The sequence below is a fragment of the Rhopalosiphum padi genome, chromosome 2, assembly GCF_020882245.1.
Source record: "Rhopalosiphum padi isolate XX-2018 chromosome 2, ASM2088224v1, whole genome shotgun sequence".
Lineage (NCBI taxonomy): Eukaryota > Metazoa > Arthropoda > Insecta > Hemiptera > Aphididae > Rhopalosiphum > Rhopalosiphum padi.
The window spans coordinates 39,637,610-39,660,487 of record NC_083598.1 but is presented as its reverse complement, the minus strand read 5'-3'; the positions used below and the strand labels follow the sequence as shown (position 1 = coordinate 39,660,487).

General features: G+C 33.0%; 1 protein-coding gene across 2 annotated transcripts in view; it reads right to left on the bottom strand.

Moving 5' to 3' along the window:
* The window catches only part of LOC132922250 (putative uncharacterized protein DDB_G0282133), a 65,400-nt gene that overhangs the window by 10,544 nt on the left and 31,978 nt on the right, over window positions 1–22,878 (bottom strand). The window contains exons 3-8 of one of the 2 annotated variants that reach the window (XM_060985663.1): window positions 9,499–9,611; window positions 2,302–2,361; window positions 932–1,135; window positions 733–872; window positions 493–640; window positions 107–385 (exon numbers count right to left, since the gene is read on the bottom strand). In XM_060985663.1, the coding sequence (XP_060841646.1) occupies window positions 107–385; window positions 493–640; window positions 733–872; window positions 932–1,135; window positions 2,302–2,361; window positions 9,499–9,607 (940 nt within the window). In that variant the 5' untranslated portion in view covers window positions 9,608–9,611. The remainder of the gene's footprint in view (window positions 1–106; window positions 386–492; window positions 641–732; window positions 873–931; window positions 1,136–2,301; window positions 2,362–9,498; window positions 9,612–22,878) is intronic. The other variant, XM_060985664.1, reaches the window with a different exon arrangement.

Here is a 22,878-nt window from a genome sequence, read left to right as displayed (position 1 = left end):
AAATTTAATATAAAGACATAATACTGATGTAAATTATATTTTTTTTTAACGTGCAGTTATTGTTAATAAATAATTTTTTTCATATATATATTTATGTAACACATACCACATTGGTACGAAGTGGGACAACATTGACCAGCCGGTGGTGTTTCCGGTGTGCAGTCTTTTCCTCTGAGTGGTTCACCGCAGTCTTGAACTGCACACACAATATCACCTCTCATACAATAGCAATGTTCACAAGGTTTTTCCGATACCATAGCAATAGACTCCCCATCTCGGTAAACGTCGTCGTTAACTCGGCAATCGAATGGTGCGGAAGTAGTGGAAAAAACTAATCCACCAGTAATTTGTGGGGCCGAAGTAGTAGATTTTTCACTCTCATAATCTATGAAAACGATTCAGATATGATTAACACTATTGTTGAGTTGTTATACATATACTTATATCGTGAGATGTATATCACGAGGTTTTCAAGTACTATTACTAACTTACCACAATCGTATCGAACAGGGCAGCAAACACCTTCATGATATACCGGTCGACAACCTTCCACGTGCAACGTACACTCTTGCATAATACAAGCTGTTCGGTTTCTGATACAATAACAGAGTTCACAAGGTTTTTTCGGATTGGGCGGAACCTGAGCATATGCGTTGATAAAAATAAATATATTATAAATAAATATTATTGATATTACGTGACAAGGAAACAAATAACCGTTTCCAGACTCACCTGAGCGCCATCAGGAAAGAATTCGTTTTCGTCCATCATGCACCCATAATTGTCATGCCATCCAATTTCAGTTGTTGTCGTCGGCGTCGGCGTGGTCGAACTGGTCAACAGGTGTACTGGCACTGTAACATCCGAACCAACTGGGTGGCTTATTGATGTACGAATGGATAAAGTTGTGTTTTTATATTTAATAACATACCTTCCGGGCAAGATATTACGGGACAACATTGATCCGGTGATTTCTGTACCGTACAGTCTTGTCCAATGGCTTTTGAAAACGGACACACTCTCAAGTAACACATCAGCATTCTATTGTGGCAAGTACAGTTCAAACACGGTTCGTTAGTCACTATGCGATCACCTTCTTCGTAATGTTGATAATTATAGTAACAGCCATTTGGGTCTAGACAAAAGAAACATGTTACAAAAATTCGAAAAAATAGTCTATTCTGTTGAATTTTTTTATTTAGTGAAATATAATAAAAACATAATATTAAAATATACAATAAAAAATAACAAATTAAAAAAAAATATATAAACAATTATTAGTTTAATAGTTCTTATGTTATAAAAATAAATATTATAATTTAACTTTATAAACAGTGATCATAAAATGTCATTTTTATACATTAATTATTATTTGTATCCCATTATTTTGTATGTATCAAAATAAACGAAAAATATAAAAGAATTTTTAAAACTATATTTTTTATTGGTAAATGTATTGAAAAAATTTCACTTGGGGTTTAAGTACATTAATACTATACTATTAAACTGTTAATTCACATTATTTATTAATTTTATTGTATATAAATTTAATAAACTTTAAATTTTAATTTGAGCAAATATATGAAAAAATGCAGTACTGTATCATTGTTGACACCGGTGTAGGTGTTTTGCATAACCGATCAGCCTGCTTCTGAATATACTCGTATATTTTTCAATTTTAATATTTTAACATAGTATTTTGTATTTACTTTATTACGTCAGGTCTTTAAACTTTGATGTACAACAGGGGTTGGAAACTGGTGGCCCATGAACCTTTTTTGTCAGGCCCGCGATACATTTTCAAATTACGTCATACAATTTCAAAGTCAATCGTTTATACTCTATACTACGTCTATGTTAAATTAAATGCATATTTTGAATGACATTTTTTTTGCTCTCTATACTCTGGCCCGCTAAATTTTAATTTTCTAAAAATTGGCCCTCTGATAACTTTCAGTTTCCCATCCCTGAATTAATTGTTAGGGTATTTCTTCAGTTATTTATGTCAAATATCGGTGTACCTTCTTTTATTTATTTATAGTTTTTTTAATAACAAAAATAATAATTTATTATACTATTCTAAGAAATATAGAAGATAAAAAAACTATGATTTAATGCACTATAGTATAATATTTTTTTTTGTAAGTGGTTTTTAATATTAAAAACGTCAAAGAAAAAATACATACTTGATTTATTTATTTTTTTAAACATGTATTATTATTGGCGATTCGTTTTGGTTTTGAAAAAAATTAATCTGTATGCTTAAAGTCGTATGATAATAGATAATAATATGGTACTTACCATTAAAATAGTCCGCCAAGTCTGTCCGTTTTGCTTCGATTTCATCGTAAGTCGTCGGAGCTAAAACATAAGAAAAACGTATTTTATTATATCGGTTTGGATTATGTGTGGGAAAAAATACCATTAAACGAGGGTCATGCCTAATAATGCTGTCGTAATAAAGTACCCATATAGGAAAAAAATATATTTGATGACGATAACGTCTATTCGCAAGCAATAATATTATAACAACGCAACAGCGCGTACTCGTATGCTCGTATGTGTATATATACCTTCACGGAAAAACGATGATGACTTACAGCGATACAACAAAAACAACAACAACAACAATAATAATAATCGTTTGTACCGTTAAACGATCTCGTTTTCGCACGCCCCATACACAACAATGGTTCTTCGGGCATGTTATAATAACAACTTTCTGTGCGAATGATTTTTTTCTCTTCTGTTTTTAAGTTGTGGAATATAGAATTAACGAGAGTATGTGTGGAGGCGTAGGTCGTACATCGTGGCAGTAAACCGTAAACGTGATGATGCATATACGCATGTAGATAGGGTATTTGTGTACCTCGAGGATTTTACAGTATAGTAGCTAATTTGAATTGTTTTTTTAATTTTAAGTTTTGAATTCAACATATATATACCTATTTTGTACTATAGCTTATTTGTTATGATCCAGTAGTATAGTAGGTACCTACAACTATTGGAAATAAATAATAATTTGAAATTTATTCATCTCAACAAATTTTGTAAGAATACAAATGCTTATATAATAAACTTTTTTTTTTAGTGAATTTTACTTTGAAGTTTTTGAATCTAGTCAATACCAATTTTCTTCTAATTGAACTTCATATCATCAATAATTATTAAATAAAATTTAAATATACTAATAAATTAAAATTACATACATTTTAATATACTTAACTAATAAATGCAATTAATTAATTTAACAGATTAGTTTATTTAGTTAATTAAACACATTTTAATATTTTATAGTATGTTTAATAATATATGTTTTTTTTATTATTTTATATGACACAGAAAAAAATAATATTGTTTTTAAAATATCATATATATAACGTAATAACAAATAAACAAAGCAAATTTATACTATAGGCAATTGGTATGAATATATTTAGTAGTAAATTGTATATTTTATTTAGTTAATTGTGTAATATATAATAATAAGGGACCTAAAATATAACAATGATTTTAAATAATAATGATTAGTAGAAAAATATTTTTATAAGTTATAATTTTAGCGTATCTCACTTTAAAATATTTTCGTGTCTTTTAATATAATAAGTAAAAATATATTCTAAATACAAAAGTTTAACCCCATAACGAAATTTAAAAATAAAATAAAACAGAATAATATGTACAAAAATAATTTCTTATTTCTTCCACTAGTAGGAAATAATAATATTATATAATGCAATCTTACAGCACCGTATCAGTCAAAATCACATCTCTGCATAAGTATGCTATATTATACTCAACCAATTATGCTATTATGGGTATACAATAATATATTGTATACAACTACGAGTTCGAGTTACGATAATCGCTGCAACTATAATATCTATGATGTATGGTAAACGGAGTTCGATCGATCCGACCGATCTTGGCACGGACGGTACGACGATAGGTATATAACCATAGCAGGTTTAATCGCATACGGTTCCCTCCTATAATCGGCAAAACCGCCGCAGAGCGTAATCTTTGAACCACGCGATCGATGGCTTACACGCGTTTAAGGGTCTCTCTAACTGTACCTGTGTCGTGTTTATTTTTTGAAATGATCGATCGCGTCCAAATGTGGGACAAGCACGTGGTTATCACGTACCCACGTCCTACATATGACCATATGGGTATAATAAATTATATAATATCATTTCGACGATCGAACGAGATTTAACGGCATCACTCGTGTCGTCGTTTCCTTGAGGTCGTCCTGTGATGTAAAATACAATATAAAATCATCTATATACTTAGAAGTTTACCAGCGATAACAATATTTTTAAAATATCACTTTTATTGCTATCATGAGCCACAATAGCGCAGTACTAGTTGTTTCGAAATAGAGACGAATAATATGATAATAACGATAGAAATTGAAAAAAATCGGATTGTAAAACGTAGTCTATAATAATATTATAGAATTTTGCATTTTCTGATACGCATGCACACGCGATAACTGCGTAGACCTCCGCCTATATAGGTATACCTAATCATATAGGCAGTGCTACAGATGGGATACGACGACCGCGGTAATTGATGGTTCTGAGGCACTATAAATAGCGGACAGAACACAAATTCCTCAAGACACTGACGCGCACGAATGATGCGTGTGTTTTTTCTTGTTCCGCCCTAAACGTTATAAGCTTTCAAAAAGCGTTAATGAACTTAGTACGTCATTTATAAACGACTCGGCTGAAACGAACAGACGTTATTATACATTATTAAAGTACGTAATATACACGTAAATGTAGGTACACCGAAAATATATTTTAGGTTTACGGTGTATTATTAACTAAGGCGAATTTATTTGTTTCTGTTTTATAGTTATAGGCGCTAGGAATTTGCCGCGCCTAAATAAAATAAGTGGGTTTATATGTTATGTAAGAATTTTAAAATTGTAAAAATCTAACGTAATCAAGGAAAGTAGTAGGGATTAAAACGAAATATTGAATCATTCTCAGTATATACTATCTACAATATAGGTACATCATATCCTCTGACCTCTTGTATATAATAATAAAATATTTATAAAATATTACGAGTACTATACTAGCTGTATAATCCGATTTCATCCGGAAAAAAATTTAACAAACATAAATTTAAGTGGTTTATAAGTTTTAACGAAATTCAGTTCATCAAACTGAATTTTTATGGATTAGATGATTTGATATATTTTTTAACGTAGTTTGAACTATAACTCTCTAAGCTTTCCTAATATATTGAAGTACAATATCTGAATATTTTTAGTTTTTAAGTCTATAAGGTACACGCAAAAAGAAATTATTGCTTTTTGTTGTGCATTCGAATAACAAACAATAAATTAGATATTATTTTATTTTATCTAAAAAAGTGTTTTGTTTATTTTTCATATTTTAATAGTATAAAGAATGTTTCTTTTCGGATGTAACCTGATGATATCGCGATTATCGCTTCTGGTTATTTTTTCTCATGAACGACAACTTCAATAATAATTTGATTTATATTTCAACAAAGCAGCATATTTTAAAATATTATTTTTTTAATAATTAATAATTTTGGATGCAACATTTTTAAAAATCTTTAAGTTTTTGTGGTGGTTTTCTAACCGTTAATGTATAAGTGTATATGCGCATATTTACAGTTATGTGCACAGTGCAGTGCATTAAATTCATTTTTGGTTATTATTTACTGAGCATATAATATAACATTATACCTAATATATCAACTGAGCCATGTGCGTCAATATCCCGTTTGACGAGCGGTCGTTTTGACAACAATATTGTTTGTATTGTTTTTTTGCGTTGTGTTATAACGTTGTTCGTCGCGTATTATGTACGCATTACTGTGTTGTGTCCACAACTCTAGTCGGTCAATAACGTGTTATTAAAATTATAATATAAAATATCTTCGCCGCTCAACAGGTACTTGTGTGTTATATGTGCCTATAAGACGTATATCCTGTGCCGCGGACAACTCACACGGCGGCCCGCGACCCGTTATTGCGGCGATCCCGAAACGATAGGCATCTATAGGCATGCTTTTCGACGCCCATCGCCGAACACCATCGTCGCAAGTGCGTTTTCATTAGCGAAATTATTCTGGAAACGCGTTCGTAATAATGTGTGCGATGATAACGGTCCACTCGGGCTCGACTTCCGTCGATTTTCTCACGGTATTATACGCAAGCTATATACTTTTCGGTATTATCGTCCACCCATTTTTTCCTCCGAAATGTAATAATAATAATAATTCGGGTCATATTATTTTAACTCCGTCGCACGCACTCATTATTACTTATTAGTGTAATCATTGCGGACGGGCCGCGTCTTAACAGTTATGTAGACACGCGAAACGCCCCGCGGAAACGAGACCGGTGTGATTTCGTAACACCGAATATTATAATAATACCGTGCGCGTATACCCACTCGAACATCGACAGAAACAACCGATTCTAAATGATATTACGTATTATTACGATACGCCAATTCCGGACACATATTTTGCTGTGTTATGCCTTATAATATATCGTATATTATGTATAGTTTAGCCATCAAGGCTATTGTATGTGCGTGTGTATTTATACATACGGTTTTCACGAAATATGTTCGTTCGCGGTTGTCTGGTTGTTGCCGGTTTTGTGTAATATTTTTGTAGTTTTTCAAATATCAGTTTGATTTTATTCGTCTGCGCGGCGCGCAGTGATATTATTAACAATAACGATAATAATAATAATGTAATTGATGTGTGCTCGTTATTAGGAACCACCATCTATAAATATGACTGTAAGTGGCTAGTTTTTCCAGACAGTCGTCTTCCCGCGGTGCAAATAAGTGAAATTCTGTCGTTGGACTATTTAAATAGCGAGATCGAGCAAATTCATGTTTATTTTCGTTTTAAACGGGATCGTACAAAAACCACTCGTGATCGGGATTTGATAATTATTTTGTGATTTTTGTTACATTAAATACCCATTGTGCTGCGTCGTAAATTATTATAATTACCTACGTATTACGTGGGAAACGTGCACGAACGTGGTGTGCCTGGTAGTGTGGTGATCGAGAGTCGGCAGAGAGCACCGATTACGCGAGAATCGTGAACTCTGCGTGAAACGTCGTTTTACGGCCAAGTTCATGGATGTCCGATTATTGTGCCCCACGGGTTTTCGCTGCGACTAATGGACGGCCGCATTGTGTGCTGCAGTTGCAGCGGCAACACGCCTAACATAATCGCCTGTCCTTCACACCGTCATCGTCTCATAAAATACGTTATTATTATGTATAAAACGCACATCGCTTTTCTGAACGACGGAAGTGTTTTATGCGTCGTGTATTTTCGTCTATAACTCGTATATGACGGCATGACGTAACATGGATGTGTAAGTCGGTGAATGAATAATGACGGTACAACACTAAGTCGATTAAATATTTTAACTCAATACTCGAGTACTGTAGAGATTAAATTCAGAAGCTTCAGAAGTTGAAATATAGGCTCAACGCAGTCATATTATATTATAAATAGTTGTAACACGACAGAGTAAAGAACATAAAGTGGTATTCTTGTATAGTTGTATGGCTGGTAATTATTATTAGTATACATTTTTCACGCTGGGTATGCGTTGCTGCTGTACAATTATATACATGAATGTATCGGATAAATCGATTGTCATTTAAGTCCACTTTAGTCACTCCCGGCCGAGTGCTATTGTCCTTTAGGATTTGCCTCGCGTATAAGCACTCATCTCCAGGAACAGCAAAAGCAAAACATTTTTTTTTTTTTCATAAACTTGTTTTATCACTTTATACGAAAAGGGTTTATAATAATAATAATACGTATATACCTAATAATATATCTATATAGTATATTCCTACGACAGACGCGAAACAATGGGTAGCGGGCGTTGGCGGCAACTAAGTCGGACCATAAAAGAAAATAATACTACGAGAAATGAAACTTTGTGTCGTCTACACTGTATCCCCTACTCTGACACCCCCGCACCCTCTTAATCGCATCACCGCAACGGGGCGGCATCGACGGTTAACACACGCATACTATATATATATTTTTAATATTATAAAGCGCGCGTTGCACTGCGCACAATGACCGTATAAAATGCAAAACTCATGTGACCTTTACTCTCCTCTGGTTTGTGTCTCACGACAGTCGTTTTAATATTATGCGTCCGTCTTTGCGGCGAACTTATAGCGCACATTTCGCCGCCAAAGCGATTGAATGCTAAATCTCATTCGCCACAGCCATGGCTGCTGCGGCTGCAGTGATTCACCACCGTCGATATTATATATATTATTATATAAATGGCAAAGTGGTCGAAGTGCTGAATAATTCATTGCACGGTCGCGCGAGTGGGGAACCGACAGGAGAAATTTTGATTTGACGTGACATCCGATGAGTTTGTTTTTCGAAACGACCGTGCGAATGGACGACAATTCCTTTGGCTGCGGCAGGCGCGCTCGCTTGTCGATAAACGAGTCGTAAATATAATTTATGTCCGGCATTACACAAGCCGACAACTCAAAGTATATGAGGTAGAGCCGCCTATAGTCGACTAGACTTCGATGTACGAGAAAATACGATTTTTAAATATGTTGTACCTGCTAATGTGCATATAAGGTAGTTTACGCGCAGCTAGTAATTTCAACTAATCATTGTACTTTTGGGTGCGAAAGATCAACGAAGTAAGTATACATGATATTTTGTCATATTTATATAATAGTGAAATAGATTTTTTTAAAACAATAAATCTGAGTCTTATCACATTAATAATTGGCTGACTTTTAAAAAACTATACAATAAGTTATTAAAATATTAACAATATGAATACATTTTATGCATATACTATTAGATTATATTTGAAGAGAATATGCAATAAAAAAATAAAATAAAATATGATTTTGCAGATTACAGTAGATATATAAATTATAGTTTGAACGAATTCCAGAAGATTAGTTGGTATTTTATTATTTATTTTAATAATATACTATAAGCAGCAGAGATAGTAATACATTTTTAAATCGGATTTCTGGGATATTTGTGTGCGATCGGGTTTTTGAGCAGATTTGTACAAGCAAACACTATTTCCTGAATTATAGGAGCTAACCGAGTATTCACTAGATCGTGAAAAAAAGAAGCTACTTTCAATGGTTTATTATCCTTTGTTATTTTAGCAAGAAAAATGCAGTTGTTATTCGAAGTAAACCTCACTAAGACTTATTGCTCAAAATCAGTAATATGACTTTGTCTGGAAAAATAAAAAATAAAACCAAAAAATCAATGCAGGGTATCGTAGATATATAACAACATTTTATTATTATTGTGATGGTGAAAAATTGAAATCTGTATTATACAATTTTGGAAATCCAACTATTAAATTATTTTTAAACGCACATTACATTAGCTGTTTTCAAAGCTGTGCATAATATGTATAAATTACACAATTAAAATGATTGTACAGGTACTCACCAGACTTTGTTAGTGCCACACAGACGATCAATATGAGAGCCGTGGTCACACCGCAGCGGTGTTGGAAGCTCGTGGGAGCTGCACTCCCCAGAGCCATGTCCAGTTTCATCGGCCTGGAAAAAAAAAACAAAATTAACGGTTAAATAGAAAAAAAAAAAATAATAACTATATGATGTACTGCAGTGCAGTATCGATGTCGGGGCCGGGGCTATAATATCATGATCGACAATATGGTATTAATGTGTGTGCTATTTTCGATCACATTCGCGTTATAATATCAATTTATGCGCTCAAGCTCGCGACGACGATAATATACCTATATAACATCGTGCACGTCCCTCGGGGTGGACCGGAATGCGTACGCGCGTAGACATCTCTCGAGCTATATTATTATAACGCATAATAATAATATTATGTAGATTTTACAACGATTTTCGTCGTCGTGATTTATGTATAATCATTAATGATATACCTTACCTATAGTTACCTATATACACGGTGCGCTTTTCTGCTGGCGGACGGCGCGGGTTACTTATATACCGTTATGTATTATATTGTTGTTATTATATTATTATTATGCTGTTGAGACTGCAGCATCGAGCTGCTATATGACCGTATGGAACTCTGCGGCACACTCGGTGTGTGTGTGTGTGTGAATCTTATAAGCCGGGTAGCAAGTGTGGCGGGCAACTATACGCAGAGGTAAGTGCATCTATATATAGGTATTAAATTATGTGCACTATGTCTAGTGGACACACCGGACTAACCAGTCACTGCAGGTTTAACGGCAGTTTATATCTATTTATATGTATATAAATATAAATACGTATACACATGTTGTATACATATATTTTAATATAATATATTGCAGTATTTGACTCTGACATAATATACGGTGGCTGCGACGATGACAATGTACGCACGAAAATAATAGTGAATTAAACATGATTGGGACGCGCGCCTTTTCATAATTATTATTTATTATAATATATGCTATGGAGTGAATACTGATTACGTTTGATCGGAGCCGGTAATAAGACGCGCCACTCCTGCCGTTACAAATGCAGTAAAATGCCGACGAATTTCCACGTCTATCCCAACGTTCTCGATATAATATTATTGTCTCCTGTAAGTAGCTGGATTTATAGATTACACTATTGTATGAACAGTGTGTAATGCAATCCATTGAAAAGCCTGCCATATTAAGACGCATATTTTGTTGACTTGAGTTTTTATAATATTATAGTTTATCAAGTTAACAATTTTTATCTCTCCTTTTTAATTATTGAAAATAGATAACGATACGCGTGTTATATAGTTTTCGTGTAAATATTTTTACGAAATTTTGTTATAAAATAAAACTAAAATTCGTCCGTATGTGTAAAAAAAAAAGTAATAATAAAAATACTTCTGTTATTTTGATTCATTTCATCGGGCTGTTTATACCGTGTGTGAGTTAAAATAAATAACAGTTAATGCATTTCTAGGTATAATACGAGTAAAGTACTAAAGTGTTTATACACGTGGATAATGCAATCGTGTGCGTGTATACGAGACTGTGTCCCGGGACTATTGCAAATCCAAACCATCAACGTCGCAGTCGCAGTTTCGTCTTGATTTTATTTTTTTAATTTGGTTCTCTAAGGTTTAGGTCGTTATAGTATGTTGAACGATAGCTAAGTTGATTAGTACGTTAAATTTTGAAGTAAAAATTATGCACACATAGTATTACCGTCGGCGAACGTAATAAATAATTTGAATTCGCGAAAAGACCTGCCAGACTATAGGTCAGCCGCCGTCGGGCACGACGGTATAATAATACGTGTATAACGATGACGATTCAATCGGCAACGGTCTGTTACAATAATAATAGTAATAATATTATGCGATACGATATTATTCTTGTTATAACATGGTATATGCGTAATCCACGGTAGTGAACCGTGAATACATCGCCGTCCGGAGGCGAAACATAAAAAAAAAAATAAATAATATAATATTGGTACCGCGCTCGCCCGTGTATACGATCGTATTATTTATATCATCGTTATATTTTTTTAAGAGAGAAAAATGACGTACCCATATTATTCATTATACGTAACGTGTAGTACGGCGTCCGTTTATTATTATTATTATTTTTTCTACTTTTAATGATTCGAGAAAAACCGGGGTCTTTAAACTCACCACATGTGTTGTTTATAATTGTTGTTGCATATTATATTGCTGCATGCCCACATACACACGAAGGAGATAACGACGACGGCGATGACACTATATAATAACGAAAAATAATAACAATATATTGACGAGTAAAAGAAGAAAATTGGATATTCGTGTGTGCGAGGAAATGAGTCTTAATATTTTCAATTTACACGTAATTGCGCGTGTCTTGGTTTGTGCGTTTTTTGTGATATTTTATAGGTATAGGTACGTTATATATAAGTGCACAACCGCACGAGATGAACGATGATTATATTATTATATCCCGAAGACGTAATGCTTTTGCTATAATATTTGTCTCACCGGAACCGAAATGGAACCTCGTCGTGGCTGTCGTATATTATATTCTATATAATGTACCATTCACAATCCGATGTTAAATTATATTTATATACCTACATATATATATATGATACTAAATATGCTACGTGTAATATAACGTCTTTACAACATTTATAAAAACTTAATATTACTAAATTACAGTTTAAAACAATTTCGAACGAAATAATATTATTTTTTATTTTTATTTCGACTCACAGTATATAATATGCGCGTACCCGATGGCTACGAAGCCAAAAATTGTACGACCAATATTTCTCAAAAATGTTAAGTCAAAACCGTACTACAGTCATGAATTTATGATTTATGATTAAAGCTCACTGGGTAAATAAAAATTTATATCGATTTTATCGTTTTGATAAATATTTTAAGACTTTAAAACCTCTTTTTCCTACTATTAATCCGAATTTTAGCATTGTTTAGCAATTTATATGATTAAAGAAGGTTTTAGAAAAAGGATTATTCAAGATTATCTGTAACCAGGGCAACGTAGATACACGGAAAACTATACAAGTGGTAGATTAATTAACTATATAATTTAGCTATAAGTCGATTATGACTCGAATAAAAAAATAATATTATGCAAATAATTTTATGTAGGTGTATAATGCATAATATATTTCGAAATCGCGTTTGTGTGGCGCGCACCTATTTTCGTGTTTATCCCCAAAACGTATCCACATTGCAAGAGACGTTAAGACTAGATATTGCGATTCCCAAGAGGCACACAATTACGATAAGTCATAAATTCAGATGACCATCACATGGTAGAGATTTCGGTACAATAAATAGATACATTTTTTTTTAATAATTCTTATTGGGTGAGATGTGTCGTAAATAGTGTATTTTATATGTATTATCTAAACACGCGTACTCGCACGTAAAGATGGGCACGCGTGCGTGGGTACCTAAGCATATATTATGTTGCGTATATATACGTATAACAAAATACGTAAAAAAAAAACCACCTATTTAGTCGCCGCCGTCGTAATATATATCGAGAACACTTGTTTTCGGTGCTCGGCCCACTCGTCGGCGGTACACGATGGTTTTTTTTATTTTATAATACATTTTTTTCTACGTCTGAGTTACGACGAACGTCCGTTTACGGGAGGACAATTGATTCTGCTTTCGTTTTCTTATCCACCGGTGCACTATATATATATATATATACATACACCTCCTTCAATAGGCGCCGTCCGTAGGCCGACCGGCAAGGTCGCCATCTCGACTACAGCAGTGACCGCCCGAATAACGTAATTCGTTCACGAAAAACAGAAGTTAAATTTGTTTTAACGCGTATTTTTTTTGATTGCTCTTCTTTAACAACGCTTTAACAGCTGCAGATATCATCTAAATTCACGATTATTTAACAGGGGGGGGGGGGGGTGTATGAGATCGAAATGTTGTCAAAAAACGGACAATCTGTCAATACGAGATCGACGTGTTCTTAAATCAAAATCGGTCAATTCTTTGTTAAAGTCTCCAATAAATATTATCAATGTCAGTGTTTTTACTTTGCTGTTTTTTCAAATAAATATATTCTCGTAACAGAATTTAATAAATGTGTTATAATGCATTATGTGTTAATTTTTCGACGTATTTACAAATGTATCTTGAAAAAAAGGTAAGCCTAGAAGAAGTGAACAATCGCTACGTCGCCGTTACACTGAAACAGTCTCATAACTCACGAAAACGTGATAATATATTATAATATAATGTTATTTATTGCCTTTGGCGATTATTCGACAAATTTTCGATCGAAACTCGAAAGAAACGGTGGACGTCGTGCGGGCTTTAATTTTTTTTTCCTCTCGATATATTCGTCCCGTTATTCCAACGGTTCATCTCGGTGGTCTCGTGCTTAGGCCATCTCTCGGCAACGACGATAAACAACGTTTTGAATTATGGACCACACGATGATATGTATAATATTATACGTTGAGTACTGGGTAATGGGTATTGTACAGGTTTACCGTATATACTTATAGCACAGATGTCTGCGTCACGTCGTCTGAGGTGAATTTTTATTTATTTCTCTTTATAACCGAGAACCGATAGTGATCGACGTAAATATCAAATAATAAAATTGTGCACTAAAAGGTCAGGATGCGGCATATTATGTTTACACATATATTACACGTACCATAAATAATAACGATGCTTAATACATTAGTAATATTATTAGGTCCGAGAGTGTTGCACGTATTAATATATTATCATGTATTATTTTTTGCGGCGGGAGACACTATCGGAGTGAGTGACGTAGAGATACTGGGAAACTCCTCCTACGTGTGCGGTACCTATATTACTTGTGTACAGTGCATATAATATATATAAAATGTACAACATGTGGTTAATAGTACGTGTGCTAAATTTAATTTCCATATTTACATAATGCATTATAATATATCTTAAACATTATATTATATTATCCTAGATCATACGATTTTCATAATATAATAAATATTATAAATTATAATACATACGAATCATTGTGCTGTCGTCGTAAATTCGTTCAGCGCAAAATAAAAATGACTAAATAAATTAACGATTTTAGTTTTGGCCGAAACGCTTATTTTTTTTTTTTTGTTAAAGCGCGTTCGACTCGATAGTTAAATGTTACTCACATAAACCGTATATAGTACCAGCTATATATATATAGAAAAACTCGTTTCACGTATATATTATACATATTACCATTACGCATACACCAAAAACGCTGAAACCATGTGATGATTGTATGAGATAATAATACGTTAAATGGTAATATTTATTATTTAATGTGTTTTGGTGTGTGTGTGTGTGTGTGTGTGTGTGCACGCGTGGTACCCAAGACCTAAGTGGTTTTCGTTCGATAAAAATGAATTAAACGCTACGATATTTTTTACGGGAAACCATGCAAATAATTTCAGATTTTCAAATAAGTGACAATGTAATACCAACAACAAATTTATTGTAAATAGGATAATTAAATTTAACTTTAACCGAAAAAGTTTAATAAGTCTATACTTGGAATTGATTATTTCATGAATTTTTCCAAGGAGAGTTCCGTATTTTGGTGCCCCTTTTTCGTAGTTTGACTGATCACGGATGAATATTATGTATTATAAAATATGAGCTATGCTGTCTACAAACATAATTTTATTATTATAATACAAAATAGATTATAATATTCTGAACAAAATAAATTTTTCATCGGTCAACCACCGACGACTCGCCACTACATCAAAAGCGATGGTGGCCCGTGGGCACGGCCGCAAGGGGTGATGTGTATTATTTGTTGTTATTGTACTTGTACACTATATTTTAAATATTTAAATATTTATCTATGTATACTTTATAAATGTCATACATCTATAACATAGTGGGGTTATATGTCAACAGACAACAATCGTTAATCGACTTCGGTTATAATTATGTTATTATTTTAAAATAGTGAATAAATTATTGATTTTATAAAATTTGTTTGTTTTTACATTATATTGTCAGTAGGTATAACATTTAAATAGTTAATAATTTGTGACGAAGCAAAATCCTTTTTCGGTTAGGTTAGGTTCCATCATTAAAATGTTCAGGTTGCTTAAAAATGACTTATTTGTCCATGAAACTATTTTCTGGGAAAATGAATGAATTTATGAACTTAGTTCAAACATTATTTCTATGCTTATGTAACTATTTTATATTAAATTATAAATAAAGTAAATGAACTTTTCAAGGTCTAGAAGATATAATTATACGATAATAATATAAATAATGTACGGTTTCGAGGAAACGAAAACTACTTAAACTAAAAATTGTCGATGACAATTATTTATATTATATACACTGGAAAGATCAGGGTTAGAGGCATTCAATGAGCATTTTTGCGAGTACGCAAATATATGTATACTTACTTGGCGTTGGCTATATCGTCGATAGCCGTAACCGAAAATAACCTATCGATTAAAAAACGATAAAAATGTGCACGACGAATATCTAATACAGCATATATTATTATACGTAATATACTAGTACGGTACGACTTAACGTGAGTGCGTGGTGGGGAAGAAAATTCCTCGGGGTGGTTCAAGAATAAAAAACACTATAACGACGGTGTCGGGTTTCCTTATATGAGGATGTGCAGATATCTTCCGTTGTCCCGTCGCCACACAAGTGCAGTGACCCAATCCGCACGGTATATTAAAACATATATAATAATGCTATATTTATATATATATATATGTGTGTGTGTATGTGTGTATAGAAACAGTGGTCTGCCGCGTGTACGTTTATAAGCGGTATTGTTGTTTTTTTCCCATGGACACGAGCACCAATCGTCAGTGTTCGTTCCGCATTGCTTAACTTATTTTTTCTTCATTTTCATTTTTCATTTTTTTGTTTGTTTTTGCATGCGATAATATTATAACTATTATTATTACACGCGAGAGTTCAAATAGTGTCGAGACCGACAAACCGAACTGATTTTTAATGATATTCCTGCAAGTCAACGGCCATATACTGCATGCGGTATATACACCATATTATAAAGTGTATACACGCACATACTCGTATCAACCACTAAGCAATGGATAATTATATCGTTAAAATATAACTGTTGAGAAACGATCAAACAATTTTTCTTCATAAATATCTATAGCATTATTTTCTCGAGGTTAAAAATTCTTATTCTTCTTTTTAAAATGTATTTTTATGTCGTATTAAATTGTTTAGTATGTGTCACATACCTATAATCAATATAATAAATAAAATTTTGTATATTAATAATATGGATATGATTTTTACAACTTTTCACCGTAAAAACGTATAGTTCAATTGTTGGTCTATATACATATACATGTTTGGTATAGTACAGTACAAATGTAACTTAAGTAGTGAGTATCACTGGATGTTTGACCAATTTACACGGGATTTGTAACATATAAAATTATTACTAGTTATATAATGTCGAATATATTATTACCGTTGCATTGTAAAGTTAATATATAGTATCGCTAATACATTATATACATACTCGCACTGATAAACTAGTAATTTATATCCTGATAAATGACAGAACACCATATATACCGGATATCTAACACGATATATATTTTATAGTATTATATTATAAAACAACTCCACCACCTGTGTGTGGGCGGACGCGTTAATTTCGGGACGAGACTGAGTAAAATATGGGTATATTATAACGATTCATCATATTTTACTTATCGTCTGACGTACCGCGGTGGTCGCGGGTTCGGGTTGCGTAATCGATCGGTATATATATTATGTAAAAAAAACACGTGTACCTATATCTATATTTTAATATGCATTTTATACCAATATATACGCGAGATGATACGTGCGAGAGAGCACGTGCAGAAGCGAAGACCGCGAAGAAGAAAACGAAATTCTGTGGTCGCGCGTGCGACTACCGCTGTAAACGTCCTTGGACGAGCCAGAAGGAAATGCGAAGACGCGATCCTACTATATCTTTCTCTTAGAATTTTTTTTTTTGTTGTATCTTTATTCACCGTCACATCATCTAGTCTAAATCTAAATCTAAATCTTCAGCGTCATTCTCGTTCTTTTTATTATTTATCATATTATTATATGTACAGCTGCAGCGGAGTCGTCGTGATGGTTAGATAAAATCATTTAAACCCAGTGAAGCGCCTCAATCGATTTTACGTGTCACCTGCAGGGTTCCGTCACAACTAGGTAATATAATATTATAATATTATTTAAATGGTTTTGGGGCGATTATTTTCGGATGGTATTGCAATGATGCAATGATTGCTATATGATGGTTTTATCAACTCCTGTCTGGATATGGGCACAAGTTTTATAATACTTATATATATTATATAAATACATATATATTGTATATCTATTTTACGCGAAAACAATTATCTATCGTCCGCACCAACTGTCTCACCGCAAACTTAATGTTCGTCGTTACACATTAGATGACCACAACCCCGCAGGTATTCAATCGTATTCAGATATATACAGCTGAGCTGGTAAACTATCGAACTGTGACAATACCCTCTGTCATTATCGGATTCATTACATAACTGTTAAGTTATATACACTATATGTATTAAGATTTATTTTTTGTCTATCAATATCATCGCGTGCCTATAAATTAGTTATCTATAATATATAAATCGTGAAAATACGTATATGTGTAGCAATTGGAGTTCGGAAAATCATATTCCAATACGATAAACGAAGATCAAGCTATACCTATATAATACAATATGATAGGTATATTAGTAAAATTATCGACGGAAATCGGCCATGTTTACTGACACGTGAAACAACGTCAATTAATTGTACATTATTTCAAAGTATAGCTTCCTGTATATTATATATATATATGTTTATAAATCATAATGTTCCTATAGTAATATAATATTATACAATTTATACCGCAGCGGAGTACTCAAACTTCTAGTATTTTGGGAATCGGACGGGAAGCGTATTGTATACGTATTATTATTTTTACATAAATAATATATCGCAGACATAACGACTCCTCCTTTTCCTCTCAAAGATAAAAAAAATAAAAATTAATTTTTAATTTCCAAGGACTTGAATATTATGTTATATACAGGTGTATTATGCAGTACCTATACCTAAACGTCAATTTGACGATCGCGAGAGATTCAAGTACAAAACGTTTAACTCACATTACTCGGCGAATATACGTATAGGTCCTCTTATAATATGTATATTATATATATGTACACGGATTCGCGCGTCGACGAAACGGAAAAAAAAAATAGTTATAAAAATCGGTACGTACTCGCTATAGACAATCATATATTATTTTTTCATTACGGCCAGTGCGCTGTGCATGATGTGTATAGGCACACATAATAATATATTGCAATACATAATATTATTATTATTATGCGAACGATTATCTGCCGCCGGGACAATTGACGTCCCGAAGTCATTTGTTACGACGACATCGTCGGCATTGCGCGTACCTCCTATACATATAACGTATATACGCACAAGTTACATACACTCGTGATATAATATATTATATTATAGATTCGACAATCCGTCACTATATATTGCGGTGTAGTCGCATTATTGATTTGTGGCTGTCGCGCGCTCCGGTCGACGTGACGCACGCGTCATCGATATATATCATTATACGTATAAATGTTATAAATGTATACGAACATGGAGTTTACTATGGATAATATACAATATACACTATTATGCTTATAATTGCGGAGACGATCGACGAAAAAAAAAACACCTCATTGTTTTCCCGATGCATCATCGTTTACCGGCAAAACGAGAAGAGGGAAAAAAAATTCCACTCGCGTGTGGCTCGGAGTGATGATCATATTATTATTATAGGTATATATATATTTATGTAGTATGTACTATATTATTGGATTATATTATGCGAACGGCAAACGATTTAAAAATCCGCAGCACAAGCATCGCTAATTCTCTAAACGTATACGTGTATTGAACTATACGGCGGATACTCCTCGGCAGCATGCAGCTCGGTGTATCATGGGTCAGTGTATGGGAATTCGGAATTTTTTTTTTTTAACCCCATACGAATTCTCGGGAGTGACGAAAAACCTGTCCTCGTCGATTCCGGTCGAGCGAGTGAGTCGTTTGCGTATAATTTCTTTCTATAAATAAAAGAAGAGAAAAACTAAAAAAAAATAATTTTGTAAATAAACGACAAAAAAAACTACTTTTATACCTCACCTAACCTATAAATTATAATACGAATTTAATAATTGAACTCGTATATTATATAGTGTTAGGGTAGTTGTGAGCGACAAAGTTATTTTTCGTTCTCTTATGCTGGCGCAGAAGAGTGTCGATGAAAAAATGTATTAATATAAAAATCGCGGAGGGTGCGCGACGGTCAGTGACCCCAATGTATGTGAAGTTGGCCCAGACCCTAGACTTGACGGCGTATTATAGATCTTTGTGGTCCTATAACGTGCATGCAGCTGGTGGTATTGCTGGAACCCCCGAGCTATGATTTATACATACTATATAATATTAGATATATATGTTTATAGTACATAGTACGAGTAACCATCGGTTATGATCGTACATAATATATATTATATAAATGTAAAAAACATAATATTATGTTATATCGTTTAATGTTATTTTACTACAAAAGTATCGAACAGAATTCGGAGTTTTCTAGCAGCGTAATATCTTCGGAGATTCGTACGAGCATATTATTCTATAATAAAACATATTATATATATAAATAATATAAAAAACAATATAATAGTTGGCCGACGACGGAGGAGTCAGAAAATTAATTTAACACTAAATGATATAGAATATTGCTCTTTTCTTCGGTCGTTGCATGTCATGTTTAGTACCCGCGATAATATTATGTTTATACATTATGTGTATCTCAGATATACCTGACATCGTGTAAAAGTGTAAGCGTTGTGCATCGTTGGGCCTAGAGCAAATCGTACTCTTACATTATATATATATATACGAGTATATGATGTTAAATTAACACGAAATTCGAGTTTGCATGCCACACGTGTCCGTGTATTAACAAACTAATAAATATAAAAGACGAAATAAAATAATATTCCCTTGTGTGCCAAACGCCGTCGGGTCCTCCAGATGATCGATCGACCGCCGCTGCTTAAAATGCATGTTATTAAATATTAATTAATTACAGTCGGATTGTTTCTTGAAATTCTCACCCCTCCCCCCCTCAATCACTGTTCCACACATGCTGCCGCTGGACTCACACCTCTTTCGACGATACACATATTAAAATAATATGACGTTTATAATATATAAATATATACGTAGAGTGCAGACGCGTTGCGTTTATTACACAAGAAAATCATCATAATATTATTATTATTATTATTATTATCATTAAACAGTTTTCGTAAATCCCAGAACACCGGCTGCATTATATCATGCCCTCGGGTAAATTTGATTAAAATTTAAAACCGATTTCTGTATATAAAAATGTATATATATAGTTCCGACCGTTTTGTTTTTAAATTAAATAGTAATATTATTTTATGTGGTATATTGTGGCCATTGGTACGCATATAATGGGGTACCTTATATAGTAGGTACCTACGTGATGTTAGGCGATTTCCGAGATAAGCCCATCGCCATCGCTGTAGGTATGGTATATAATATAGCTGATACTTATTCCCCAAAGTTTAATATTTATTACCGCGATCAGTCGTGATAAATAAATGGTAATTACGATTTGTTCATTGTTTTGTTACGCGTTCGTTAATTAAATATAGGCATTACTCATCGCTTAAAATTTATTGTAATATTGACTTCTACATCATGTTGCAGCTGCAGCGTACATAAAACATATAATAGATCGTGCGTATTGATACTATGACGTAATTAAACATAAAATAATACATAATATTAAGATTATAGCTTCAACTTATGAAGTTACAAGAAATGTTCATAACAGTCATGAGGGCCTATTTAGTACCTCTTCCATCCAAAATATCACATAATAGGCTTAATTAATCACTCATCAGTCATCAATATTTATAATTTTACCAATACTACATTTTATTCCTATTAATATGTATTTATCATTAATATATTTAGTACCTACTGTAAGCTATTACTGTATCACTTAGATTTTAATTAACTCTATTTGGGTTTAAAAAAATAAATTTATCGATTTAGTGTTGTTTTTTTAACCCGCCCTAAGGTTAAGAGAATTTTCCATGTTTAATTTATTCGTTAATTTAAATTGAATTTAAATCGTGTTTCTATAAAATATTTTTTGTCGTTAATACATGTACAGATCCATTGAATGAATCTCTCATTCCAAAGATGCTACATAAGGTTCGAAAAAATACGTGAGAAATTCATATAATATATTATATATATTATATACGTCTATTATGTTTAATTTAAAATTTAAGTTACGCACAAGTAAAACAGTAATTGTAATAAAAGTAATAATAGTAATAATAATAATGACGATAACTCACCACCGCGTGTGTGTGTAAGTCCCATGAATAAACCGGTCGTTTTTAAAAAATCTTTTTTTCCGTTCCGTCTCCTAGCTAAACATATTATTATATTTACTCGCAGGACAATGCGCAAAAATACCCGAGTGCTGCGACCAGTTTCCCAGAAGAACTGGTTATCCCGGTCGGCCACGCGATCGCCTTTACACGTGTGTATAATATATATGTTTTCAGTATATTGCTGTACCTACCCATGTAATATGTATATAATATATAATAAAAAAAATGTATCTACTCGTATATATACGAACTGTCACCGCGCGAGAAACACGCCGATCGCGATAGACGGATAGAGCAATAATAATAGTATGATCGTATTGCTATTATACTAGCATACTGCATTTAAGACGTATACATTTTGAACGTTGCAATGCGGTGATTCGACCGCGATATCGCCGGCCGTTAAAGTCTCTAACGCTGCAGTAGCCCAACGTATCAATAATTGTGTGTGCTATTCGTTTCGTCTCAGTCTCTTCAACATGGTAAACAACAACTAACAACAACTAAAAACTAAAACCAACATTATTTCGCGTAGTTTTATCAAATATCTCATTCCGAATTATTCCTTTATTGTACTGCAGTTTAGTCACCATTTTTCATATTGCAAGTTACTATACATGGTCACAAAAATTTCAGAGGGTATAAACAATATAAAAAATAAAAATATATAGACGAGAAAATAGTTCGGTAGCGACAAATCATAATATTATGTAATCTAGGTAATAGGTATTTGGTAGTGCCGCAGGCATAAATGGGTATCGAACGGTTGCACGATTTTTTT